The 16,553-nt window shown below is 38.1% G+C and overlaps 1 protein-coding gene across 4 annotated transcripts in view; it reads right to left on the reverse strand.

Annotated features, from left to right (window-relative positions):
- Positions 1–16,553, reverse strand: part of DYTN (dystrotelin) — a 20,457-nt gene continuing 3,904 nt past the window's right edge. For 3 of the 4 annotated variants that reach the window (XM_038142917.1, XM_038142918.1, XM_038142916.1), the window contains 11 exons: positions 14,921–15,006; positions 14,273–14,355; positions 13,524–13,595; positions 13,015–13,178; positions 12,041–12,152; positions 9,794–9,939; positions 8,515–8,683; positions 6,760–6,830; positions 4,504–4,663; positions 3,415–3,886; positions 1,228–2,875 (listed from right to left, as the gene is read on the reverse strand). In XM_038142917.1, the coding sequence (XP_037998845.1) occupies positions 2,772–2,875; positions 3,415–3,886; positions 4,504–4,663; positions 6,760–6,830; positions 8,515–8,683; positions 9,794–9,939; positions 12,041–12,152; positions 13,015–13,178; positions 13,524–13,595; positions 14,273–14,355; positions 14,921–15,006 (1,639 nt within the window). In that variant the 3' untranslated portion in view covers positions 1,228–2,771. Of the gene's footprint in view, positions 889–1,227; positions 2,876–3,414; positions 3,887–4,503; positions 4,664–6,759; positions 6,831–8,514; positions 8,684–9,793; positions 9,940–12,040; positions 12,153–13,014; positions 13,179–13,523; positions 13,596–14,272; positions 14,356–14,920; positions 15,007–16,553 lie in introns of those variants that run through there. The other variant, XM_038142919.1, reaches the window with a different exon arrangement.

Genomic DNA, 16,553 nt, shown 5'->3' on the forward strand with positions numbered 1-16,553 from the left:
TAACATTTGATTGCTTTTATGATATAAATTATTTCCATTGACAGACTGGCTGGATGAAACCATGAATTCAATCTTTCCAGGTGTTCACTATTACATATAGGTGTTCATACGTGGTTTCCTTCCTTGAGCATGTAGCAATATTTTGTGGGTTTGTTTTTTCTTTTCTCAAATGCCCACAGAAAAATGGGCTTCCTGGTTGTTCATCAGCTTGCAGAAATAGGTTCAGTCACAAAATGTGTAAAGAAATCTTGAAATGGTTACTGTCACAAACAATATAAATCTTAACCACAGTCCCATTGAGGGAAATCCTGACTTAAGGAAGCAAATAAAAAACTGTATGAGGGTTAGCAGCTTCAATGGCACTGAATTTGTGCTTCAAGTTAAGAATGCAGTAAATCATTTAAATGTTCAAGAGAGGAGAGAACACTAAAGCAGGATAAACATGGGAACACAGAATTTATTGTACTCAGCAACAGACCCCCAGTTGCAGCCACAGCCTATGAGAGTGCATTGCTGCCACGTGGGAGGGCAGCAGGAGCATTGTTACAGATCTGCTCTCTCCTCTACTGATGTTGTTCATTAATTATATTATTGTAATAAGTCTAAAAGCCTTATTGGTGCAACTTTGTATCAATATAAGAGAGTCTTCACTCACAGTCCCTTACAGCTACCAAGACCAGCACCTGACAAAGAGTGTGAAGGGCTGGATGCCTCAGCCCAGGAGGACTGGTGTTGGAGTAGAGCAGATGTTACCTGTTCCCACACACTCCCAAGCTCTAGCAAATGTGAAACCAGACAGATTATCTGAACAGGTCCTGTTTAACTGAGATGCATTTCCACAGGGTCCTTTGGGCAGCTGTCAGTGATTCCACTTTAGATAGGTCCCACCTGCAACAACAGGATTCCTTAGGAAATGGCTGATGGCAGCTTTCTTCCTCCCTTCAGAGAGAAATTCCACTATGGGCCAAGATGATATTTAGCTTAAATGAATTCACAATACTTCTCTGCTTCAGTAAGCTTCTTAATTAATAGGCTGTAGCAAAATTCAGCCTTTGAGGCAATGGGCAGGAAAGGATGCGGAGGTAAGACTGACAAAATAGATCAATCTCTAGGATAGATCACACTATGAAGAACATTTGGAAATTGCTGATGTAAAGAGGCAATCTGTGTTATTAATTGTGCTGAAATAAAAAAGAGGGTGCAAGTAACTACATGTAAACCTGCAAGTGATAAAAGAGTCTCTATATTAAAAAAAACCAAGGGCTCTCAGTTTGAGATGGAAGTAGATCTGCTATACAGGAACATTAAAAAATGTCACTGTGTTTAAAGACAGGATATTGCCTCCTACCACTTTTCCTTATCAAATTCATGGCAGTTCTTTGCATGAGCTAGGATTGTTTTTACAGATGCTGTTCCTGGCTCACTGTTTCTCAGTGAGAGTGTGTCAGAAGAAGGATGGGATGGACATGTCTTACTGAAATTCCTTCACTGTCAGCTGAACTGAATAACAACAAAATAAAGACCTTGTGATTTTGTCCCCTTCATCTTACAGGGATCTGTGAGCTAAACAACTGCTCCTTAGCATGGAAAACAATTCTTTAAGTCTTTACATAATGACATGAGAAAACAATTTATGGTAGTTCAGGAATATCTATTTTTTTAATTTTTCACCCTCTTTACACTTCCTTTGCTACGGACAAACCGCTTGTTACCTTCCAGTAGCATACCATTCTTTTTTGCTGTAAATTCTCAAGTGTTTGCAGTACATGTAATTCAGCTCTCCTTTGACCAAAACTAGCAGAAAGAATGAGGAAAGTTCATTCATCTCACTACCACAGTGTAAGGTCTTTCAAGAAGATGGCTGAGGTGCTACCAACAGAAAATAAGATTTCTAGTCTCTCTAATGAGTCAGACAGTCCCTTTATCCTGATGATTATAACTCATTCTGAAAAATACAACACAAGGAAAATCTATGGAGAAAATCTCTGTGGAGTTCTGCTAAGCAGCTTTTCTTAAGCCCTATGCTTTTCATTAGCCTTTTCAATCACATCAGCCTAAACTCTGTTTGATTAGATATGAAACAAAGCTTCAGAAAATTTACCTAACTTTTCTCCCAGAACTTCCAAAGATGTTTTGTTTTCACCCGAATGAAATTTATTTTCTTTGTTATCACAGAAAAAAATCTTGTTAAAACTCGACTATTTTCTTTCTTGGAAAGCTGGTATCATTTCAGTGACATAATTAAAATCCTTAAAAGTATGTAAATTTTCTTGAGCAATAACTGGCTTTGAGCATATACGAATATAGTTATTAACTATTTTTATGCACCTCCTGCCAAAGAATGATAGTAAATAATTGACTGCATTTTTTTTTTCTCTCTGAAGTGGTACTGAATAAATCCAATTTCTCAGGTCTTTAAAATCCTTCTGTACATTACAGGGAAAAAATGCTTTCCTTGTTGCTGGCATCAACAAGAAATAGAGCACCATTCCAAGGAAGTAACTCGACCATGGGATATCAACAGCTAAAGAGAGAGAAATGGGCAATCGTTTGCACTGCTGAGGAAGTCAGAGCACGGGAGCTGGAAATCACCAACAGAAAAGGAATATAGCTCTCCAAAATGTTCCAGGTGAAGACAGTAAATGCAGAAACCTGTCATGCTGTGTTATTACAGGCAACATCTGAGATATTTTAAAGAGTCTCTTTCAAGAGACATGGCATCAATTACCTCAATTAGTTCAGTGAAGTTGTAAGGAGAATGGTAGTTTCCATCATTTACAAGCTGGTGAAATTACTTGGTTGATGAGGTCAGAAAAGGACCTGCAAACATGCTCAGCTGTAGAGAAGAACTCCTGGTCTGAAGCACTTTGTTGGGCTGAAAAGTAAAAAAAAATTTAAGTATTTCCAAGTTTTTGGATGCTGCCAGAGCACTAGAAAACTCTTAATGAATCTCTAAGATAACTCTGTTAGAGGCAACAGCATTTTCTGTCATATTCCATATTACATCCTCATTATCGAAAGTGAAGCATCCTGAACGTTGAACAAAGCTCTGCTGTGTAAGACCTTTGATGACAAAGGGATTTTGTACTGCTAGAAGTCTCCTAGGACTAGAGTTAGAGTGTCACAGAAGTGGCAAGAGCAAAAACCTCTCATGCCTTCACCAGTTTAAGTTTGCTCCTTAATTGACTGCCAAGACTCATTATCTCTTAGGAGCTTTGACTCATCCGGTTCCAAATCAGTCCAAAATTAGGGGCCATGTTTGGAATATGCTCTACCTTACTATACAGAATAATACTACAAAGGTTAAAGCAAGATTCTGAGTTTCCTCTGAGGGTTACATGATTATGAACAATATTATGGAATAAATGGGATGAAGGTAAGAAGACAGTGACAAGATGACTGGAGAACTTTTACCTGGTTGGGTTTGGAGAGACAATGTATCCTTCAGTTTCATCATTAGCAGTTCCAACTCCTCTCTCACTTCCTTCTCATCAGGTGGTATCTGCATTGCAGTGGGAATAAGAACTTTATTCTCCATTCCACCAAGAGAGTTTTCTGTCAGTTTAGGAAGATATGTTTGTTTCTCTTTGGCTTGTTTATGCTGTCCCATAAAGGGTTTGTCACTCTGCAGGGACACTGACTCCAGCGGGTCATCTGAGAACATGAAGTCCACTGCAGTGGGAATCTCAGGTGTCTGTAAAAGCTGCATTCTATTTACAGAGTTTGGGGGATTCAAAGATTTCCATTCTGCACATGTTCTGGAAATAGGCCTTATTTGGGCAGGATTTAATTCACTCTGCATTCTCCTTTCCAGCAGAACATGTGGATTTCTTGGCATTGTATTATGACACTGTGAAAAAGGATGCTCTGATGACTGCAACATGGTCTACAATAGACAAAACACAGAAAATACATTGTAAAAATAATTGGTATTTCAGTTTGTCAGTAGTACTAAAACAGTATTGCAGAAAATGCTACAAAAAAGCTGTAGGGGGAAAATATGTAAACATTTCCAGTGAAACAAGGGCCTTTTAAGAATCTTAGAAATAATCGTAATGATAAGAATCACTATAATTGAAAACAAATAAAATATTTTCTATAAGATGTCTGTATTACATCCCAGTAAAAGACAGCAATTAGGAACGATATTGTATTTATTCAATGCCAGCACTTTGACTCTTCTCTGAAGAACGGACTGCAATGAAGTATCTAACACTTCTGTTGGAAACTTTTATTGGAATATTCATTATTTTCATTGCAGTAGTACTTCAATGTGCTAACATGGATATCTGTGCAAGATGCCAGATATGCCCAGAATGACAAGAAAATATCTACTGCAAAGACCTTATCTGCTTTCTCTGAAGAGAAGAACCTAAGATGACTGAAAATACAATTAGAAAGTGCATGAAATGGTATTAAGAGTGCTGCTCTACAGGAAAAGCAGTAGTTAGTGTTTAGTTAGGCTCATAGCTGTGACAATTCTTGATATATCTACCACTATACCTTTACTTCTTCCTTCATGTGCTGCAGCATCATTTGCAGGTTTTCATGGCTTACTCTCAGTCTTTGCAGTTTTGCCTCTATTTTGCAGCTTTTTTCTTCCTGGCAGTTATGAAGAAATTGCATTTTGTCCTCCCATTTGTTGATCTGCCTCTTCATGTACCTACCAGAGATACAGGAAGGTGGGATTTTTGCTAGACCAGACATACACAAATATATGCATTCATGGAAACGAGCAAATACTTTAGCACAAACTTTATCCCCTTTACTAGTTCAGGAAATTCTTGTCAGCTTTGGGGTTAGAGGCCAATATTTCAGAAGCTGGACTGTATCCATGGAATTAGCAAGAACATGAGTAACCCAGATGAGGAAATATGAGAGCTGAATAGAACTGCGGCCATGTCTGAACCTTGCATCTTGGGGTTTTACCTTTCCCACAAAGGTGGCTGCAACAAAAGAGACAATAGGAGTCCCTCTGTATAGAAGCAAACCACTTACAGCAACTTCCTGACCTGCAAAAGATTCCCATTTCATGCCTGGGCAACAGTGTAGTAAAAGCAGGTTCTGCCCCTTTGACAGAGTTTCTTCTTGCTGGTGGTATTCTCTGCAGTTTCTTTAATGATACCAATAGCTTCTGCACAGGCCACTTGTCCTTGAAAAAACACTCTGATTTTTGCCATCAGAAGTGCCACCCTCCCATGTACAACAGAGATTTAGAAATTACCTACTCAGAGCACAGTATGACAGAAATACTACCCATAATTCTGTTCCAGTTGTGATTTCTCTAAGTCAGGGTAGAAATAATTTTGCTTTCCTCACAGCTGAGGTGCAGACAGTAAAGTCTGCTAACACTACAATAATAAACCAACTGCTTCATATCACAGATCTGAAACAGTTATCTGCCATGTTTAGTTACATTCAGAAGCTCACCTGATCCACTTTTTTGTGGTAATGCTTTGGCTTAGAGACAACAGCCCCATCAATTTCACTTGAACTATGCAAGATTTGTCTGAACGGGCCAGTAAGTCAGACCATTTAAAATTAAAATTAATACTACAGTGGTCCCTTATAGCAACATTTTAGGGCTCCTCACTGTAAAATGCTGTCCTCCTTCCACTAACTCAGAGTCCAGTTCTGAGAACAGACAGGGGAACGCTGGAAGTCAGTCCACAAACAAGAATAAAGAGCTTCCCATGAGTAATGTGATTCATTCACCCAGGTCCATGATAAGCTCTGGGTCAGAGCAGCATTATAGGAGCAGGCATCCCAAATATCCTCTCAACGATTGCTTATCTAAAAGAAAGCTGAAGATCTTTGCCATCTCTCTTTGCCATCTCTCTTTATTTTCCCAAGTGAGAACAGACCCACAATGAAACTGAAATTGTTTAGCTCTAATCTTGGAGTGCCCTTTGTGAACTTGGAGCAGGAATTGTACTTGGAATGAAACAGAACAGGAACAGAGGGAACTGAACATACTGAAGGAAATAAGGAGAGTAGATTCAGGATTGAATTCTACACTTCACTGTAATTCCATCATATTCAATGGTCATAGGCATGGTTATATAGAGCACATTTATATACAACTACAAAAATGAAGGGGGGAAGGCAAAAATGCAAGTTAAAGGTAACCATCACAGCTCACACAGCAACTTCCCCCCGCCATGTCACCCAAGCAAACAAGCCTCCCAAGAGATTTTTAATTTAGGAATTAATATTTTACAGTGTCAAAGATTTGACTATCAGAAGGGACTTCTGTGATAAACTGTTATTCCAGAGTTATTGTATTCATTCTATTAATCTCTATTTGGTATACAGCATATTTTTTTAGAAATAAATTCTACTTTGATTTAAAAGCTTCATGCAAATTATGAAATTTGTTTTGATTGAGCCTTATTCATAGAAAAATTTGAAAAAGTATGCTATTCTGACATTTTTATGAACATCTGACATTTTTATGGATGAACATCTTTTTGTCAAAAAATTCCTTTTAGAAATGTAAACTAGCAACAGCAGAAATGCTGATGAAAGCAAACCAAAAAATGTTTTGCTTTGCCATTGTTTTTCCAGTGAGCTTAATCTAAAATTTTTGTTGCTGAGTTTTCATTATTCATCCTCATTTGATAGGACTTTTTTCAATCTAAAAATCTCCAAAGTATGGAAAAGTCATCTAAGCCCTAAAAGTCTAAAAGTCTTCTAGCCCTCCAGCTGGAGCAGCAATGCCCACCAGTCTTCAGTGAGTTTACTACAGCATTTACCTACCTGCTGTCACTGTGAATGATTTTAATGGATTCCTGCATTTTTAACACATCTGCTTCAAAAGAGGCTATTGTCTAAAACAAAAAGAAGTATCTGTTCATAACTTTATCAGCAATAGCATTTCACTTTTATAACCAAGTTTTATTATAGGAGTGGATGGCAAACTTTGGATCTGGTGGATCTACAGATTTACTAGTTAACCTTTTTAATTTAATGTATTACAATTAACTGATGCATTAAAGTATTTCTAATGGCTGGAAAATTTATTCTATAGAACAAATTCTTTGTTCTGTGACAGATTTAAGTGTATGAGAATTTGTTTGAAATTAGAACAAAATCCATATTCCAGATTTCTGCAAAATGAAATATTCTGATTTGGGAACAATTTCTCTCAAGTCCCACAGCTGCTTTGAGACAAGGAGATGTTGAGAGAGACTGTATGTAAAAGAGAGAAGAGAAACTCCTGGTCTTTAAATGGAAGTAGCATTCTCTGGACCATGCAGAGAACAGTAGCCCAGAAGTCAGGGGGACAAACACTTTCCAGCTAAGTTACTTTTAAAGCATAAGTTGGGCAGGAATCAGTGCTGCCAGGAAATTATGAGACTAAGAGCTGGATCATCCAGGACCTCCATACTCATAGATTCTATTAGAAGCAATCATTGGGATTACCGTCCACATATTTTCAAAAAAAGTTAAAATAATCTGCAATATAAGATCTTAGAAATCAGTACAAAACTGCTCAAAAGGAATTCTCAGCCCAGAGAGAAAATAAACAAGAGAGCAATGCACCTGACAGAATCCCAGCACAGGGATGCAAGTCCTGTCCTGCTGTTTTCTAAAATGACAAATGCCAACCATCAAAATTCTATGTTTAAGCAATGTCTGCCCACGACATCTCGTGCAGATGTCTGCTGGCTGGCACTGTACCTTGAGCTGGGCAGCAGAGTTCTGAAAGACAGGTCTTCCAAAGGGCAGCACAGGATTAGCAGCCAAAGGAGTGACCTGATACAGAGGCTAGTATTGTGTTACTGCACCCCTTGGCTCCTGGGAAGAACAAGATGAGTGGATGACACAAACTGGTTTAAACACAACCCAGTGTTTCCTGTATTCTGAGTAAGTGGAGAACTACCAACCTCTCAAAAAATATAGAAACAAAAAATTGCTATGTACTTTTTTAGCTACCCTGTCCTACCCACTCCTTTAACATTGTTTCTTTGGAGGAAAGCTGGGAATGGATTAATAGAGACCTTTTGTGCATTAGCTATTTTAGTTGGAGTGGACACTGCTCTGGGTTTATCCTAAGAGGGCCCATTCTGTCCTATTGCTATTTCCATGGTAACAAAAATGGCCTGAGTCTGATAAGAATTCAGGCATTTTTCTTTGACATTTGCTTGCAGTAGGAAGACATGATGGCCTTTTATACTGTCAGAATAGCAAGAGGACTACAGACTCATCTAGACTTTAGCATGCTACTCTATGACATCTCAAAAAACCCCAAAGCAAATATTCTTACAGGTGCTTCTGAAGGTCATGAAAGTCAAGGAGTTAGTTAGTCACTAATCTTGGGAAGATAACAAATTCAAACCTCACTAAGTTTTCAGATTCCACACTTTTCACTGTAAGTGAGGAATTAAAGGAGTTCACAGAAAGGTGAAGCTGCCCATTACATTTTCATTGAAATTAGAAGGCAATTAGATAATTAACTTGATAGGTCTTCTTCACAGCTTAAGCACTATTACTGCTTCATGTTTTGCTCACCTGAGCTATTGTCTTGCCTTGCTCTGGCATCCTCTTGTTATTCTCACTCTTCTGCATTACAGTCCTGCTTTCAGGTATGAACCTGGGTGACTCTGGGACACAATTGTTCACTGGGAAAGACACATTTTCAGGACCAGATAGTGATGAAGCACTGAATTCCACAGGAGGGCTGTATACCAACAGAGAAGTAATGAGTAGGGAAAGGATTAGGACTCACATGGTTTTTCTACCCAGGAAGATCCAAATGCAGAAAACTAATGCAGTGTAAATAGACAGACAGATGTGCTATTGACTAAGCAAGAAGCAAAGTTTAGCTATGCCTGCTGGAATATTTTGGTTAAAAGAATGAAATTTCTGAAAAAAAATTCCACTCTCCCAACAGAATCTCAACAACTCAGAACTCAGGTTCTACTTTCCACCTATTTATTCTCAGTGCAATTTGCTGCTTCTCTTTTTTGCTTCCTTTAGCCAAGAGTTAAATCTATTAGGAAATTTAACTACAAAAAAAAAAGCAAAACATCCTGCTGTTCAGTCCATCATATGCTAGGAAAAGCCTAGACATTTATCAACCCCTCAGTGACACCTGTAACAGCAACCTCAAATTCTTCTTTGTCTCATTGCTACCCAAGCAGTAGGTAAGCAAACCCCCACAGAATTAAAGAGTAATCTTGATTTCCATTATTTTTTTCCATTATTAACCACTGTGATGAGTGGCAATACAGTAATGACTCTAAATATTAACCAAAGCACACAAAACAACTGGTCTGAAAGAAGAGGAATGGTGAGATCATCTACTTTCTATTGTGAGTGATTTCACAGGTCTGCAATTTAGTGGGACTTGAGTAGAATGCCTGCCAGTGAATAAACTGTGGATCACATGGGGAAAGTATTCACAGTTAATTTCCAATGGATTTGTAACAGAGGAGGTGCTTAAGAACCCATGCAGTTGTAAAGGTAGTAAATATTTGCAATGCTTGGCCCTAGACTGAGTATAAGAAATGAAACACAGTGAAAAAAAAACAACATAAGGAAGGTGGGAAGCAAAATACAAGCCTGTTACATTTTATAAGATAACTGATCATTAGATTGTCAGCATGGTAACCATAGTTAAGCTACAGAACAATGTGCAGCAACTTCTCAGTTATTCTTCCCATTTTTAACGGAAAAATCATGACATGGTATCTGTCATAACAAAGTCCCTTACTCAAAGGACATAATCAAGCAATATCCCACAGCCTGACATTCAGAGATCATAAATTCACCTGACACCGAAACTCACTAAGTCTTTTTGTGAGCAGGGAAGTGCCTCTTCTCCACTGACTCCAGAGCTGTCCTTCTCTGAGCCTCTTTTCTTCTGCAGCGCTCTTGGCACAGGTTGTTCCTGATGGTGTGGAGAAAGTGCTTTGCATTCACCTTTGCTGACATCTATTGGAATGAGGGATAATAAAGAAGAAAGTGACTTTTCAAACAGGTGCTGCCCAGAAACAGACATATTCCAAAGCAAAGGTCCATCTGTTTATTGTCTGACGAGGCTCATGGCTGCTATCTGAGCCCTAGAAGGGGAGCTGAGGTGGGTAATACTGCAGGACCACAGGCAAGAGCAGCTCCAATTCTTTTAGGCAAGATACTGACTGGATCAAAGTCAGGCAGCCTGGAAATGCCTAAACACAGGATTTTGGTAGTTACAATGATTAAGCTCACAGTCACAACAATAATTCTGACGACTAGTATCTAAGGAAGAAATACTTTTATACTTGTATAAAGCATTTGTAGATATAGTCTTCCATGGCTCACATCCTCCTCTCACAGAATACAGTAAAATACACATCAATTTATCACAGGAGTGTCCGGCTCATGTACAACAACTAAACTCAGTAGCTGTAGCCAATTCTGCCCCAGGTGACTGCTGCAGAACACAGGCTGAGCCCTGACAGACTGAACAGGAAAACAAAGAAAACACACCACATGCCTCCTAGTGCTTCTCAACGTGCTAGTAACATTACCACAAGGTGTCAGCACAGTAAGGAAAAACTCTGCTGATATTCCAAACCCCCACTCAGCAGCTCAATCCCTGATAAAGAGAGTGGGAAAACTTACCCAGACAAGGACAGCATATGCTAAGAGTAGAAGGTATGGGGATAGCAATTTACTGCTGATTATTTTACGTCCCACACAACAGATACAAAAATAGTATCTGTCATAGTGAGTAACTTGTCTTTTAAATTTTGGTATAGATTTTAGCCTGTATTGTAATATTTGGCCTATAAAGTAATATTTACAGAGTTTGTGTTGGAGTAGGGCTTCATAAAGGAAACCTAAATTCAGTAATTCAATTGCAATTCTGCAGCAATAATGTGGCTGCAACCCAGGCTGCAACATCTCCTGCCTTGGTTTATCTCTTGTCCTTCCTTCTGGTGCTTCTACAAACACACATTCCCATTCACTCTCCGTTCACACTAATTTTAAGGTCTCTACTTAGAAATCTCTTAATGGGGAGTTTAGTTAACATTTGATTTTCCTACTTTCTCACAGATGGAGTATGAGGAAGAATGTTTGGAGGACTGAACTGTTATTTTTAATACAGATATTGAGCATCCAGAATTTCTCACGATGTTAGCAAGAGGGTAGTTTTCAGGAAGAGGGCAATGAAGTGGCAAGAGTTTAATGCTACTCCAGACAAAGGGTGACAACAAGAGCAGTCTAACAATCTCTTGTTTTAGTGCAGACACTGGCTGCCCAGGCAGCTTTCACATTAACTGCAGAGGATTGGGAAGGAGAACAGGAAGTACAGGTTTCTAGGGAAACTTTCCTAAGTGCTTTTCAGCCCATTTACTGGAACAGAAGGATACTGTTATACAGATCCACCAAAAGCCCATCTGCTGCTGTGTGCAGGATCTGGAATTTCCTGCTCAAAGGAGAAGATGGCCTTCCAAATACAAATTCCCAGTGTTGTACTTTGCCACTAGTGTGATGACAGCAAAAGTTGCCTCTGCAACAGAGTCCAGGTATGTGATCTTAGTTGCCTCTTTGTGCTGTATCCTCAACTGACAGAGACAAATGAGTCAGAAAGGTTTACAATAAAGTGGAAAAACTGAAGACATTCAGAAAAGAGAGAAAAAGAAAGACATTTTATGCAGGAGTTTGTATAACTTTAGGATTAATGAATTTCTGGATGAATCTGCATTTGGACTGGGATAAAGGAACAGTGGGACATTAAGGGGATTTTTCATAGGTTTAAGGATTATCTGCTAACAGAAATTTGCCATAAAACTCCATAAGATGAAGACTTGCACTGGGATATTTCATAGCTCTATTGAGTTATTTCAGAACAGAACACTCATTCTAAAGTTAGAAGCCTGCTTTTGTCCTTTCCCTGTCTCCCTGTTCCCAAACCAATGATGCTAATATGTCATGATTATGGCTATACACACATAACTTTGAAATGCTTGTAGTTCAAGAATCCACTGCCTACTTGCCCCCATGAAGAATCTCAACAGCATAATGAATCAGTACAATAGGACTCTACCTGCACATGGTGTTCCACAACAGGATGTGATCTCTTATGTGGTTTGCAGAGACGGCCAGTGAAAAAGCAGGCTTGGCAAAGGTCAAAATTGAGGCACTTTAAACAGCGATACCTGTGAGGGAAAACAAAAGATTTCTTTACCTCCCCACAAGTAAGAACTTGGAGTAAGTAAGCTTGATTACTGGAAACCCAGATCCCTGGGCTCTGAAATTCAAAGAAACATCTTTGTTAGAATAATGACTCTCCTCAGCATTCTCTGAATTCAAGTTATTTTGCCCAAATGGTTGAGGACTTTTCTCCAAACCCACCAGTGGTTTTGATCTTATTTGATCTTATTTATTTGCTGCGCTGAAATGCAGCCCATGGAAGAAACTGTTATTCTAGCACCATTTCCCATTTTTCAGAATGCAGTTACAACTTCATATGCTTCTTACACACCAGCTTACCTCTATTTGCTGCTTCCATGGAACTTTCATATTGACATAGGATGCATAAACAAAAAACTAAAAATGCAAGAAACTAAATGTGCAAGCTTACAATTAGTGAGAATATAGTAACAGTAAAATGCTTTTCTGAGCATTCTGGTCAGATGGTAATGGACAGTGTTCTTTTTATGCCATTATGCCATTTTATAACATTTCTTAGATGACCAAGATGGTAAGATGGAAAACTTAATGAGCCAGTTAATACAATTGGTTACAGGAAAAATAACTAAGAAATGAGATATACAGGTTTAATTGACTTTACCTTTGGACTTCCAGTTTACCTTTGGCCAGTTTTCATGTTTGTGCTTGTGAGCTAAAGAGAAGGAGGATGAAGGCTTGAGCATTAGACTGCAGTGGCTCTTTCTATCCCTCTTTTCCTGGTAAATTAGATTACATCCAAAGCTTGTTACTTAGTATACCAGTTACAGCCTGTAAGGTATGCAAACAATGGTAAGAACTAATTGTGTGGATGCTAAAGAATTGACACACCTGATGCCTGTAATGGGGAAAACTTTGCAGACTCTGCATCTAGCTTGGTGAGAAACCCTTTCCGTGGCTGATAATCTGTAACATGTAGGGAGCCACAGGAGAACTGCAGGCTCTGATCTCAGCCAAGACAGGAATTTTTCTTCAACAATAGCTGCATTCAGAACCTAGAAAAAATACATGTCTCAAGCTCATGCATTCACTTGAAAAAACCTGGTGGTTCATCTACAATCTCCAATAAAAGCTCTGATGTTGGATTTTGCTGGCATAAATTTTCCATTCATGTAAAATGTTACTGGGTTCCAAAGGTTTTGGAATAAATGCAAGAGTCCTCAGTAGTATCTTACTGAGCATCTTTTCTATAGATACAAATCCTCCCATACTGTGAGACTGATGATCAGCCCTGCTTCTTAAAAGTAGATACTTGGGGATGTTATGTGGTGGTACACTTGAAATTTTAATCAATCAGCAACATTCAGAATCATTTCCCAGGACATCAGAATTTCACTCACCCCATGGAAACAGTCATGAATCGCAATTTCCACACAAGACAGAGTGCAGCCTTCTCCCACAATGGCTGGGATCTACATCAAGAAGAAAGGCTCAGAAACACCTCAATAAAAAACAGATGTTCCCATCATGCTCTGCTGTGATGGTGACAGCACACAGATGGTGAAGTATCTATAGCAATGCCATTTTACACATTATTCTGAAGAAAGCCCGTTCGTATTCGTGCCATCAGTATGCAGTTTCACAGTTCAGGGTGTGTCAGAATGATTTATTTCCAACTCATTTACTGTAATGGATAAACATACTATATTTCCACACTATACTACTGAAGCACACTGAGTTTAAATCCCAGAGGTCATTTTCAGAGCCCATTTTCAGCACCAGTTCAGCTGGAAATACTGGACTGCTGAGGCAACTTGCTGCAACTGCAAGCTATGCTAGTGAGTACAGACACCTGAAGTTTGGAGTTGCTTTAGGAACAATTGTATTCAGCTGTTTCCAGGACCTGTAAACTCAGGCAACACAAATGCACAGAGGCATTCACTAATGAAAGAGGTTATTTTGAGAAAAAGGACAGAATTTGATTCTTTTACCTACTTTGCATGATAGCTCCCTATGTCCACAGTGTCCTATTAACTTCAGTCCCATAAGGTAATCAAACATTAAAGGTATCAACCATGAAGGGTTTTCTTCTGCTAAGTTAGCACACTCCTACAAAATCTGTTGAGTAACAGCACTGCACTGACATTACCTGATTTAAGTCTGTTAGAAGGCTTCTCAGGGCACTACGGGTAATCTCCTTCCCATCAGGGACAGCATAAAACTGGAAAAAAGCTGAAAACAAGGAAGAAAAACCTGGAATCCTGGCAGAGCCTGAACTGTCTACAAGCTATCTTCAAACTGTTATGGTAATTGCAGTCTAACAAATAAACCCCTCCAGAAAGTTTCACTATATTTTGTACCTAACAGGCTCTCAGTGACTGCTGTGACCGTAGTTCTCCCCACAGCAAGGGAAAGAGAAGGAAAGCAAGGAAAAAAAGCAATGAACCCATTCTTACAACATTAGGAAAAATATTTAAATATGTTTATACAAGAAGTGCTCTATTTAAATTGTGAATTGCTAGCTTAAAACCATGGGGTTTCTGTTCTTTTCTGCTAGGCAAATAGAAGCTCTACTTGAATGTCACTATAACCTCCTCTGAGGCTCTCTATTGCAAAGATGGCTACAGATATTGATTGGAGAGCATTATTCTGCATCAGCCTTTCTCTACAACTAAGCAGTCAACGTAATTTACTTTTTTCATGGCAGAGCTTTTATTTTAAAATGAAAAAAATTATAATGGAAATTTTCCCCAGTGTTCAGTATTTCAGATAGTGTATAAAATCATGCATTTCCCACCTCTGTATTTAGCCAGTAGAGTATCTCCTGAAAGGGAAATTAGGGCAGCTGCAGCAGATCTAGTTTTGACATACCCTGTTCCAGATCTAGGAAAATGAAATAAGTTACAGTATTCTAATTCCTAGAATATAAAGACTGAAACATCTAAAGAATGGAATAGTAGAATGTAGAAAGAAAACTTCCAAACAAGTATCCTTTTATATGTATAAATGTAACCAAAGTAACATTTCAGTGATATTTTTTGTCTAGAACCCATTGTCACCGAACATAACTGCAGAGTTAACTGTTCCAAGATATCATGCAATCATAAAACAAAAAGAAAACATCTCCTTCAGAGACTTCACATTCCAAGTAAAATGTAATTTTACTTTTACAATGTATGTCCTAAAAAAATCTGCTCTTTTTATTGTGGGAAGCCTTCCCAAATACAGTACTGAATGAAGGATACAACCTAAGTATTGCATATATCATCAGGCAGCTCCACTGCGGCCCCAGATGTGCACTAAGCTTCTCTTGGGCTGATTACATTTAATTGCACTGAAACTCAATTTAATCAAAAGGATGTATGCAGGAGCAGGACATTTAGATTTGACCATTAGATAATAAATAATGTAGATTAATTTAGAACCAAATTTTGTGACATAGGGACCTAATGAAAAACACTAATTTTTTTTGTGAAGACAATGCAGATATTAATCAGAAACCATAAACCAGGAAATCCTGGAAATCTATATTTAAGATATTACTTTTGCAAAGATTCAAAATATCATTACATTAATTTGTCTTCAAGAGTCTTTAGATAAACCCACACAGTGTAAAGCTGCAATTCATACTCCAAAGTATGAACTGCATGGGAAATTGTTGTTTTTCCAGAAACTTCAAAGAAAAAACTCCAAGACTAGAGCTGAAGTACACAATCAAACACCCTTAAGATGTTTATGTAAGCTTATTAAGTAAATTCCACAAAAACATGGAAAATTCCTATGTGTTCCTTCTATTAAATACTTTCCAGTGTTAATAGTGGAGAATAGCACTCTATAGAGAAAACATGTTTAGAAAATTGTGAGAAGCTTTTTCTATCTTATATACATGTCAAGAAACTTGTGAAATTCTTTTTTAAAAAAGAAATACCAGCAAAAAGAAAATGACACTCCTAAGACAGTCCTAAGAAAACAGACTAAAAGACTAAGATAGTACTGTAAAGAAGATTCTTCTAAATCATTTCCCTACAGCACACAAAAATTACAAAATACTCTTGATGTTTCCAGCTTTGTTTCTTAATACAGCATTTATTCTTAGTCTTAACTGATTTTTTACAAAAAATTTGATAAAGTGGGACCTCAAGCAGTAGTGATCATATGAGTAATGAAAAAGTCCTGCCGACCACTTACATCTCTTGCTTTTACTTTCAGTAAAAACTTTGCTATGATGTAGAAGGCAAAAATTTCACCTGTGGTAAATAACTTGTACAATAAACTTAATCTTTGTCTTTTAAATCTGATACAATCACAAACCAATCCTGCTTTAGTGAATTAACTCATTATTTACAAAAACACATAAGAAAAATACACTCTGTGAGGTGTTTCCTTAATATTTTCAGAAACTTTGCTATTCACTAAGCTTCTCAGCATAG

The sequence above is a fragment of the Motacilla alba genome, chromosome 7 (assembly GCF_015832195.1).
Source record: "Motacilla alba alba isolate MOTALB_02 chromosome 7, Motacilla_alba_V1.0_pri, whole genome shotgun sequence".
NCBI classification, from domain to species: Eukaryota; Metazoa; Chordata; class Aves; order Passeriformes; family Motacillidae; genus Motacilla; species Motacilla alba.